The sequence below is a fragment of the Corylus avellana genome, chromosome ca1 (genome assembly GCF_901000735.1).
Source record: "Corylus avellana chromosome ca1, CavTom2PMs-1.0".
Classification (NCBI taxonomy): Eukaryota; Viridiplantae; Streptophyta; class Magnoliopsida; order Fagales; family Betulaceae; genus Corylus; species Corylus avellana.
In genome coordinates this window covers 2,805,631-2,816,512 of record NC_081541.1, presented here as the reverse complement: position 1 = coordinate 2,816,512, position 10,882 = coordinate 2,805,631, and the positions used below count along the sequence as shown (strand labels likewise).

The 10,882-nt window shown below is 38.5% G+C and overlaps 2 protein-coding genes across 2 annotated transcripts; both read left to right on the top strand.

The window, feature by feature from the left end:
- The first annotated feature begins 661 nt into the window (after window positions 1-661).
- Window positions 662-3,534, top strand: LOC132185972 (glucan endo-1,3-beta-glucosidase). The gene is made up of 4 exons (XM_059599797.1): window positions 662-1,217; window positions 1,738-2,714; window positions 2,806-3,187; window positions 3,310-3,534. The coding sequence occupies exons 1-4, from the start codon at window positions 1,124-1,126 to the stop codon at window positions 3,330-3,332; spliced, it is 1,476 nt and encodes a 491-aa protein (XP_059455780.1). The 5' UTR covers window positions 662-1,123; the 3' UTR covers window positions 3,333-3,534.
- A 2,133-nt stretch (window positions 3,535-5,667) lies between these two features.
- LOC132191423 (acyl-CoA-binding domain-containing protein 1) lies at window positions 5,668-10,727 on the top strand. The gene is made up of 6 exons (XM_059606437.1): window positions 5,668-6,376; window positions 7,142-7,247; window positions 7,366-7,469; window positions 8,972-9,063; window positions 10,038-10,135; window positions 10,412-10,727. The coding sequence occupies exons 1-6, from the start codon at window positions 5,916-5,918 to the stop codon at window positions 10,589-10,591; spliced, it is 1,041 nt and encodes a 346-aa protein (XP_059462420.1). The 5' UTR covers window positions 5,668-5,915; the 3' UTR covers window positions 10,592-10,727.
- Window positions 10,728-10,882: the final 155 nt, after the last annotated feature.

Below are 10,882 nucleotides of genomic sequence, written 5' to 3'. Positions count from 1 at the left end.
CTCATGAATTGTCAACTGTACTACTTTGCCCCTCATAAACTACTATTTTGTGCTTAAAACTCTCTTCCATCAGTTAAAGTCGTTAACTCACACGGTTAAAGTGACAATGCTTTGTAGTTCATGGGATAAAGTAACGGATTGACCGTCTGAGTTAACAGCTTTGACTGACGAAATGAGGTTTTGGATACAAAATGATAGTTCATGGGGGCAAAGTAGTATAATTGGTAGTTTATGAGGAAAAAATGTTAAAGCGTTATAGTTCATAGTAGCAAAAGGTAATTTCCAAATAAAAAAAAAATTGTTACCATTACAAACAATTACTAAAGATAGGAGAAAATATTTTGGAATGCTGTTAAATTTGGTATTTTCTACGCCAAATTTTCAAAGAGTGAGATCACGACAAGGCATTGCTTGTTGACCAAGACTTAAACGCATCATACCTTCAAGTTATTTTGGAGTGAGATTCTCTTCGATGAGTCACTCAAATTTACAAAAATAAATGAGTCATCAGGTCTACTTGTCTAAAATTTTGTATTTTAAGTTGTTCAGGACAAGTAGGTTCAGGTAATAAAGTTTCGTATTTTAAGTTGTTCAGGACAGATAGATTATCCAATAAATTTTTACAAATTTCTGACAGTCTAATAACAATAGATCCTATCCCGTTCATTATTCCTCCCAACAATATAACCCTAGCCTCTTCAAAGGGTAATTTACGGCAAAAGTAAAAACTAAAGAACGAGGCTTTAGAGTTGTTTATATTACAATTCCTTCTCCATCGTAAGAAAAGATTATTCTCCTTGGTGTCCAACACTTCAACTAAAGCAAATTCTCCATTACCAAGCATCACCTTCCTTGCTTGTATTCATGGTAGAGTAAAATCAAGAGACATGACACTTTATTGAATAAGTTATCAAAAATCTCCTCCCAAACAACAAGAAGATTGTGATAGAAGAGATTCAAAGGCAAAGCTAGAATTCCAAAAGCCAACACAAAAAATAAAGATCTCTCACAAAAAATCCAACCCTTAGCACCAACAACTTCCCCAATCTTAAAGCAAAGCATCTCAAGGTTACTTCTTCAGCAATGGCTGCCCCCATTGCGCCATTCATCGTCTTCATCTCCCATGGCCAGTACAGTCATGGACAAGCCTACTGGTGTCGTTTTTGCTTCAATAGTCACCAAAGTTTTACTCATCCTTGCATCAACCATCTTCCAAGGTATGTCCAAATACACAAATTCCTCCTACATTCAAAGATTTTGGTCTATAATTAAACTAGCCACTCATAAATTTTACCATTTTCTATACAATTTTTTTAGTCGGTATCTGTAAAGGGATCAAATGTCTTTTGTTCATAGATTGGAGCAGAGTTAGCAGAATACTTGATCATTTACCAAAAACGAATCTTCTCTTCATCTATATAATAATAAAAATGACATAAATTCCTCTAAATCAGTCTGAAGGAAATATCCTCAAACCCATTTAAAATAGTATCAAGTGTCTATAAACATTTAAAAGGTACATTAAATTCTTAATGTTATTAATAGCAATTTACTAACCTAAACTAAATTTAATGTAACTTTTAAATATTTATAGACACTTGGTATTATTTTAAATAAATTGTATGATATTTCTTTTCGGACTGATTTCCCTCCTAATAAAAAAGCCATTTTGTTTAAAATACATATTTGACCTGCAAAATCGAACTCTAAAGATGTCACCATTTTGTTGCTGATCAGGAGTGCAAGGAAACATCGGGGTCAACTATGGCACAGTGGCAAACAATCTTCCTCCGCCGGCCGAAGTTGCAAAATTCCTTTTAGAATCGACCATTATCAACCGTGTGAGGCTCTTTGATGCCGACCCTGCAATCTTGCGAGCCTTTGCTCACACCGGAATCGAAGTCACAATCACGGTGCCCAACGACCAAATCCCCAACCTCACCAAGCTAAGCTTTGCCCAACAATGGGTGAAAACAAATGTCGAACCTTATACACCCGCCACCAACCTCGTCCGAATTTTGGTCGGCAACGAAGTATTATCCACCGCCAATAAGGTGTTAATTGCAAGCCTTGTCCCCGCCGTGCAAACCCTTCACGCGGCGCTTGCAGCGGCCTCTTTGGACCGGCGGATTAAGGTTTCGGCCCCCCACTCGTTGGGCATTTTGTCATCCTCAAGCCCGCCATCCACCGGCAAATTTAGACAAGGCTACGACATCCATGTGCTCAAACCCTTGCTTGCCTTCCTCAGGGCCACCAATTCGCCTTTCATGGTAAACCCATATCCATATTTTGGCTTCTCCCCGGACTCTCTGGATTATGCACTCTTTAGGCCCAATCCAGGGGTTTTTGATGGGAACACCAAGCTTCTATACACAAACATGTTGGATGCTCAATTGGATGCGGTTTTCTCGGCCATGAAACTATTGGGCTTTGACGACATTGAAATTGTTATAGCGGAAACGGGCTGGCCTTCCGTGGGAGATTCATCCCAAGTTGGCGTTAGCCCGGAAAGTGCAGCCGATTACAATGGAAACCTTGTTCGACATGTGAATTCCGGTAGCGGGACGCCACTCATGCCCAACCGGACATTTGAGACGTACATTTTTGCCCTATTCAATGAAAATCTCAAGCCCGGCCCAACGTGCGAGAGGAACTTCGGGTTGTTTCAGCCTGATATGACACCCGTCTATGATGTTGGGATCCTACGGCCCACGGTAGCTGCCGCAGCCGATAATCACCCTAACACATTTTTGTTAATCGTCATTATGTTTATGCTTGATTGGTTTGTGGACTTGGCTCTGGCAGGCTAGGTCATCCATTCCTGATAGGACACCAAGCCCAGATATAAGCCCAGGCCCAGATACAAGCCCAGGACCAGGTGTTCCACCAATCAGCCCAATTCCAGGACCAGGTGTTCCACCAATGGGCCCAATGCCACCAGTTGAGGGAAAACAATGGTGTCTGCCCAAAACAGGGGTTGACCCAGATACTCTGCAAAGGAATATTGATTATGTTTGTGGGCTGGGCTTGAACTGTGGGCCTATCGAAGAAGGAGGGGCGTGCTTTGAGCCCAACACAGTTCGTGCCCATGCGGCTTATGCAATGAATGTGTACTATCAAGCCATGGGAATGTACGGCTATGATTGCGATTTTGAACAAACTGGAGCCATCACTGATGTGGATCCAAGTAAGTATATGAGACTTTTTTCTTTTTTTTCTTTTTTTTTCATTTTAATAATCACTTATTCCTTTTTTGGGGGCATTTTAAAAGGGTTTTCATTTTTCTGTTTGTCATTTATGTTTAAACAGGCTATGGAAGGTGCAAGTATTGAGAATGGGGTGAATTGCAATGAAGACCCATTTTAAAGCTATTTTTTCTCTTCTATTTTGTTTTCTTCCTTTTTAGCCAATAGAATAAATGATTATAGGCATTGATATGTAATGATATTATGTTAGCATAACAGTTTCATTGGCTTATGGATAGTGTTCGATGTTGAAGAATGGTAATCCATTGAAAGAGCTATAATATATTTAGTTCTCTCTCCTTTTGTTAAAAAGTAATTAATCTATGAACAATGGGTGGGCCTTGAATCAGAGTTTGGAGGAGTCCTTCATATAACCAATTGATCACCCTTTAAATAGGGGACTCAACCAGTACATGAATCAAAGTAGAAGACTTTGAGATAAACTCTGACTCTGACATAAACATAAACTCCGAGTAAGACTTACATGCGGTCCTTCTAAACTACCGCAATCTACGGTAGTTTAGAAGGAAGGCTGAGATCTTCCAAGGGGTGATTTTAACCCAAAATGGCAATAGGTGCTTTTTTTTTTAAAAAAAAAATGATGGCAGGAAGATGACCCGTTAACTTCCAAGGGGTAATTTTGGGTTTTTCTCTAGTGCACTTTGGGTAGAAAAACCCAAAATCAACAAAACCACCAACCTCTTGATGCTTGTCAACGTCGGTAGCCCAGCATCACATAAGACGGAACCTGCAAGCAGAGAGTTCGCAACCAGAAATATAATTGAAGTGCACAAACTGTCTGGGCAAATTCATCTTTACAACCAAACTTGCTCTAGCTATATCTGAAAGAACTAGAAGTAAAATGAACAATTTGACTAGAGCTGATAAGTTTATGGACAATAAGACATAAAATCAAAAGCATCATAACATTGATCTAAAAGATCTAAGCATAATTGACTTTGGAGGATCTAATATCTAATATACAATATCGGCTTTCTTCAACATAATCGTAGTAGATTAAGTGTTTACAAGCTAAGTAATCCAAATATAGACACGAAGACAATTCATGTAGTGAGCATTTATAAACTTATTAGGTAGCCATACATGCCAACAACAATTCTAGAAAATTTATCATAATCCAAGGAATGTGCCAAATTACAATTAACATATTTATGAAATTAATTTGATTTCTTTACAACTCAAAATGACAATAGGTAAAAAAAAGAAAAGAAAAAATCACAACCATAAAATGGCCCAAAAACATAAAATTCGCAATGCACATCAATCTTGCCGAGTGCATCGACGTTGTGATCATCAATCTTGCCGGGTGCATCACCGCTCTTCTGGGTGGAGGCAGGGACTCCATTTTTGGGTAAAACCATTGCACCACAAACCCTAAGAAATACCAGGTCTATGATATTGGGTTTTTCTACCCATAGCGACAACAGGATTGGAAGCATAAGAGAGGTCATCATCGTTTTAGGGCTGTCGGCGGTCGTAAGCATCGAGAGGCTGGAGATTTTGTTGATTTTGGGTTTTTCTACCCATAGTGCATTAGAGAACAGAGAGAGAACTCAGATAAGTTTTGGAGAAGAAAGAGATGTGAGAGATGAGAATTAACGGGGCATCTTCCGGTCGTTTTTTTTTTTAATTTTTTTTATAAAAAAAAAAGCATCTACTGCCGTTTTAGGGTAAAATCACCATTTGGAAGATCTCAGCCTTCCTTCTAAACTACCGCAGATTTGCAGTAGTTTAGAAGGACTGCATGTAAGCCTTGCCCATAAACTCCTACAATTGCTCGAAGACAAACTCCTAACTTTATAATGAAATAAACTATAAACTCCTACTTCTAATAAAACATTGCACCGTAGTGCTATGCATTCAAACTCTTAATTAAAATAGATAATGGTTGACATGATATATCTCATGTCTATTATCATAACACATATACTAATGATGCATATGTTAACTTGGCCCACTATAGCTTTAATTGGAGTTGGAGAGACTAAGAGGTTGATGTCCAATAATTGAAAATACAAATCTAAGGTGTCGCTCGTGAGATAGAAATTAGTAAATTTAAAAACTCAATTCTTATACAACTTTTGTATAACTTGGTTGATGTGGAGTGCTCGTAAATCATTGGATTTATGCATATTTTTTTAATAAAAGTTGATCTAATAATTTATTATGAGCACTCCATATCAGTTCAATTACAAAAAAGTTGTATAAGAGTTGCGTTTGTAGCATTCTTCGGCTAAAAAACATTAAGATCAAATTGTTTTGAGGCTCAAATCCGAATTTAAACCAAAAAGCCATTTAATGATTTAATTTAAAAATAATGTTTCAAGACTTAAAAAAAAAATCAATCCGATAAAAGATGCAAAAGCTGATCGGAACCATCCTCACTCTCATACAATGCATTTAAATACGGTGCGTTCCGTTGGTGCAAAATTCCCTCTCTACAGTAGCGCTCCGTCTGAATCATATCAAAAAAACAATTCGTCATCTTTCAGATTTGTCCCATCTCTCTCTCTCTCTCTCTCTCTCTCTCTCTCCCTCACTCACATCAAATCCCTCAATTTCTAGGGTTTATAGCTCTCTCTCATGTCCCATTTCTAAGCGTTTAGGGTTTTTGTTAATTATTGGTTTCATAGGCTTCATCGTACAACCATGGGTGACTGGCAACAGCTCGTGCAGTCCATAGTCCTGGGCCTCATTTTCTCGTTCCTTGTCGCGAAGTTGATCTCCATAGTCCTCTCCTTCAAAGAAGACAACCTCTCCATCACTCGCTCCGCCCCAAAACCCGAAATCCCAGACGACCCGAACCCGGGTTTGGCACACGAGACCGACTCGGTGGTCGCCGAGCACGGCAGCGTCCGAAACGACAGCGTTCCGGGCAGCGATGTCGAAACCGACGACGACGATGATTGGGAGGGAGTGGAGTGCACGGAGCTGGACGAGATATTCAGCGCGGCCACGGCGTTTGTGGCGGCGGCAGCGGCTGATCGGCTCTCCGAGAAGGTCTCGAGCGACGCCCAGCTGAAGCTCTACGGGCTCTACAAGATCGCCACCGAGGGCCCGTGTAGTGCGCCGCAGCCCTCGGCTTTGAAGGTCACGGCTCGGGCCAAGTGGTATTTGTGTTGTCTATCTTTGGAGTTTTGTTGGTTTTTTTTGTTTGTGTTGGTTAAATGCGTGTTATTGGTTTGGTTGTTTCAGTTGTGGGTCTAGTGGGCTTTGTTTGGAATGTGATTGAACTAGCTTGGTAATTGGTAATTTTGGTTTGTGTACTGTTTATTTGTACGTTTTGTTGAATGGGTAATTTTGGTTTATTTATTTGATTTGTGGGTCTCGTGGGTTCTATGTGGAATGTAATTGCATGGGCTTGGTGGTAAGGGCCAATGTGGTTTTGGGGTGTGTTTGATTGTATGTGGAATTGAAGGTTTTGAGCTATTTGACTTTAGGTCAATGGGAAATTGGGTATTCTGAGGGTGCGTGTGAGTATTTGTAGTTGATGTTAAGCAACAAAGTTAATAGAGTGGGTGTAAGGGTGAAAGATGATTGATGGATTAGAAGCACATTTTAATTGTGAGACATATGTCTAATTGTTGCCAAATTAGAAGCACAGCATGAGACGTGGTGATTGTAACTGTGAGAACTTTTTTGTCTGTATTTGTCTTCAGGTGAAATATGTACATGTAAATGTTCTAGTCAAAATTTGCCTCGAATGATACTCTTGAACAAGTTAGGTCATAACTACAAAATTCTATATATGGAGTGCTGCATATAAAAGGTTTTAATGTGTAGGGAATCTGAATAGGCTGCTGAATTATGTTTACTACTTTAAGATTTCCTGGCTGAGCATGTGAATTTTTTTTCCATTGACTGTTGTGTGGTAGGCAAGCATGGCAGAAATTGGGTGCTATGCCTCCTGAGGAAGCTATGCAGAAGTACATTGATATAGTATCAGAGTTATATCCTTCTTGGTTGGATGGTTCAGCTCTGGTGAGAATCTTTGTTTTCCCGGCTTGCTGTTTCTTGGTGCTTCCTGTTCATATTCGTATTCTCTATTGGATGTTCTTTTCCCTACCCATTCCTGGTTTTTTGACTCATGTATAAGTAGAAGAGCAGAGGTGGAGAAGGTGATGCACTGAGTAAAGATGCTAAAGGGCCAATGGGACCGGTTTTCAGCACTTTTGTCTATGAGGAAGAATCTGGAAATGAGTTGTAAGGTTCTTGGAACTTCTTATGTAAAAGGTTCAGTGTTATTATTTTAAGCCTTTATTAGTTCTGTCAAGAAGATGGTTTCATGTGCCATTAAGTGGTTGTGTGTAAACATACATGTGGAGCGTGTGCATTTATGTCTTGGCTTGGCTTTGATCTGACTCAGCTGCAGGCTGCTTATATTCTGAATTTGGGGATCCTGTATGAGGGTGTGTGTATACCCATTCGCAACCCTTAGCAGCTAGTCAGGTTAAACAGGAGTTGTTCAGGTCTTTTTGTGAGGGGCCTGGAGTCAGTTTTCTCTCTATGACATTGTATAGTGGGGATGACTGATGTCTTGGAAGAGTAACCATGAGGGCTTTTTCTCAGTGGTATTTTGTAAGTTCCTATGAGTTAAAATTTGACAAAATTTCCTGTCAAAAGTTATGTTGTATTTTCTGCACCCCTTGAACATTATTGCCTGGCCTGCTGCAAGAGATTATGTATAGATGACTGATGATTAGATGAGAAGAAAATTGGAATTGTTTAGTAGATGGTTTGGGTGCAAGAAGATGCTAGAATAATTGACCTTGATCCAGCTACACTACATTTTGCCTCATGATCTTTGCATCCCCCCATCCCAAAACAAAAGAAAAACGCCACCCAAAGAAAGCTGGTTTTTTATTCTCTTATTTCGTGCTTTTTGGAATGAGTTGGATTATCCATTTTTAATATCTGACTCGACTATTGGCTGCTTGCTGATGACTAGTCTGGTTGTAACTTTATAGTGTGGAGAGAGGGCCTTTAGTAATTTTTGTGTTGGTTGTGTAATGAGATAGGCTGTCTTTACAACGCTAACTTCCTGTTTTCAATTTAAATGTAATGATTATAAGATTGTTAGGTTTACTTTTTGGTCATTGAGCATGACTAACATGATTCGCTTGATTAGGGGTTTCTCTTGTATGCAGGGTTGTGACCTTCTGCATTTTTTTTAATGAGATTAAATTACATAATAAAAAAAACCGCGATTTAGTTTGCTATTGTTCAACCACTGATAAAGGTTTTGAGAGGTGTCTTTCTTGCTAATGAAGGAAACATTTAGTAGTTTTATGATCTATAGCTAGGTTTTGGAATGCTAAGTGGTGCATAATGAGTTAACATGATGTATCTGTTAGATCCATGACTCTTAGCATTACAAAGCATTAAGTTTTTAAATAACTTATAAAATCTATTAACTGTTCCTTAGTAACAAGCTTCTTTCACCAAGAGATACGATATGTTGGAAGAGAAACTATTGATAACAATGTCAAAAGTATTTCTTTCTTTCGTTCTTTTGACTGAGCTAAATACTTCTTGTTTTACTTTTCAGGAAAACTAACTTGTAAGTTAAGTGTTCCTTAGTAATAAAGTTCTTTCACCAAGAGATACAATATGTTGGAAGAGTTAAATTATTGATGACAATGTCAAAAGTAATTCTTTCTTCCTTTCTTTTGACTGAGCTAAATGCTTCTTGTTTTACTTTTCAGGAAAATGGACGCTATTCATGCCTTCGCTAGGGAAGGAGAAGTGGATAATTTGCTTAAGTGTATCGAAAGTGGCATTTCAGTAAATCTGAGGGGTTTGTTTCTTTTTAACTGTCCCCAGTGTTAAATCTGTACAATTTCTTAATGATATCGATATCATTGTTGAATTTTCATGGTTGTTGAGATCCTAGAGGCTTTTCTACAATGTCTTTAATAGAGTTATTTGGGTAATTAAACAGGGCAAGTTCTTGTGAACAGCTTAGGATCAGCTCTTGAGAAGGGCACTTGTTTAAATGAGCCATGCTTTCAAGCATGATTGCTTAAGAAGCCAAAGCTGGGCAATGTTAGGTTTGACTCTGTGATAGTTTTGTACAATTAAGGTAGACCTAATTGACAAAAGAAAAAGTAGCCTTTCTAGTATCTTATAATGATTATCTGGATTATTGATGGTAGATATTGATAAAAAATTGCATGTTAGATTGGACTGACTGACAAGCTCAAACAGCTCGAGAACAGCTTGAGTTCACCTAAGTATTAATTAACCAAAGCTAGAAAACACCGGCTTTATCTGAGGTCAACATCAAGCTCTCAACTCATCTGATTTGAACTGCCCAGTACTCTTCTCAGTTCTATTTGGCTCGGGTTCTTTTAATCATGGCATAGTTTCCACTTGTTGGGGTAGATGTATAGGCTCATGTATCATTTGTATGTGCATTTTTTCTTCTTCTTTCTTTTCATATTTTAACTATTTCTGTTGAGATATCCTTAGATTTTGGAATCCTGCTGCAACCTTTGGCAGAAGCTTGTTAGGATAGCAGTGAAATTGTTTTGGACGCATGAATGATGTGTAGTAGCTTAACTTCAGAAGCTCAATTTTGCTGTGCTGGAAAATTATAAAAACTTTATTGACAATCAATGCTTGTACCATTTCTGTTCTCGATGTGTATTACGCTCTCCTCTAACAAAAGGCAGAGCTCAGAGGGGTTTTTTCCAGCTTCAACCTCTATTTGCATCTAGGATAATCAAAACTTATTTTGCTTTCTAAAACAGTTAACTAAATTGATTGCAGATAGCGAGGGACGGACTCCATTGCACTGGGCTGTGGATCGTGGCCACCTTAAGAACACTGAATTGCTTGTTAGCAGGAATGCTGATGTAAATGCAAAGGTAGTTTATTTATGTATCATTTGTTGGCATTTTGGACTGCCTTCTTGCTCTCAATACATTTTGTCTTTTGAAATATAACGATGGGAAAAGAACCTGTAATGGTCTTTCTTCTTTTATGCGTATATTTTTTTGCCTCGGGCAATGAGCTTTAGCTCGAATGGTACTTTCTTTGTATCAAGGTGGAATGTGAGGCTGTGGGTAATAAGAAAAAGTAGTTCTTTGCCTTTTCAACTTTCTTTTTTGTTATTAATATTGTCTGTCTCTCTCTATTGGAAGGATAATGACGGCCAAACCCCATTGCATTATGCTGTTGTGTGCGAGAGAGAAGCCATTGCCGAATATCTTGTGAAGGAAAATGCAGAGACTGATATAAAGGACAATGAGGGCAACTCTCCTTCTGATCTGTGTGAGGCAAACTGGCCTTGGATGCAATTTGCAGGGAAGCAGATTGACTGATAGCTTATTAGTCTTAGGTTTCTTTCTGTCAAATTTGTTTTTGACAAATTTTCGATGGATGTGTATATGCTTCTGTATAACCCTTACAACTTTTATATCTTTCAGATATATGAAATTAGTGATCAAGTTCTTTCTACCTTAGCCCTTGCCCCTTCACCATTACTTTTTTTTTTTTCCCATTCTTCCCGATACTGTACTTAAAGAACATATAAAGTTTGATTTCAAGGGGTTGAAACAGCATGCATATGCTTTCTTTTGTTATGGAATTGTCAAATTTGATTCATTGATTCG

What these genes read in the sequence shown, in the direction of transcription:
- LOC132185972 (XM_059599797.1), top strand. Translation starts at nt 1,124, where the DNA reads ATGGCCAGTACAGTCATGGACAAGCCTACTGGTGTCGTTTTTGCTTCA. An exon ending in TGCATCAACCATCTTCCAAG is followed by an intron (nt 1,218 to 1,737) that starts GTATGTCCAAAT and finishes GTTGCTGATCAG; the next exon opens with GAGTGCAAGGAAACATCGGG. An exon ending in CATCACTGATGTGGATCCAA is followed by an intron (nt 3,188 to 3,309) that starts GTAAGTATATGA and finishes ATGTTTAAACAG; the next exon opens with GCTATGGAAGGTGCAAGTAT.
- LOC132191423 (XM_059606437.1), top strand. Translation starts at nt 5,916, where the DNA reads ATGGGTGACTGGCAACAGCTCGTGCAGTCCATAGTCCTGGGCCTCATT. An exon ending in GTCACGGCTCGGGCCAAGTG is followed by an intron (nt 6,377 to 7,141) that starts GTATTTGTGTTG and finishes GTTGTGTGGTAG; the next exon opens with GCAAGCATGGCAGAAATTGG. An exon ending in CATTTCAGTAAATCTGAGGG is followed by an intron (nt 9,064 to 10,037) that starts GTTTGTTTCTTT and finishes AATTGATTGCAG; the next exon opens with ATAGCGAGGGACGGACTCCA.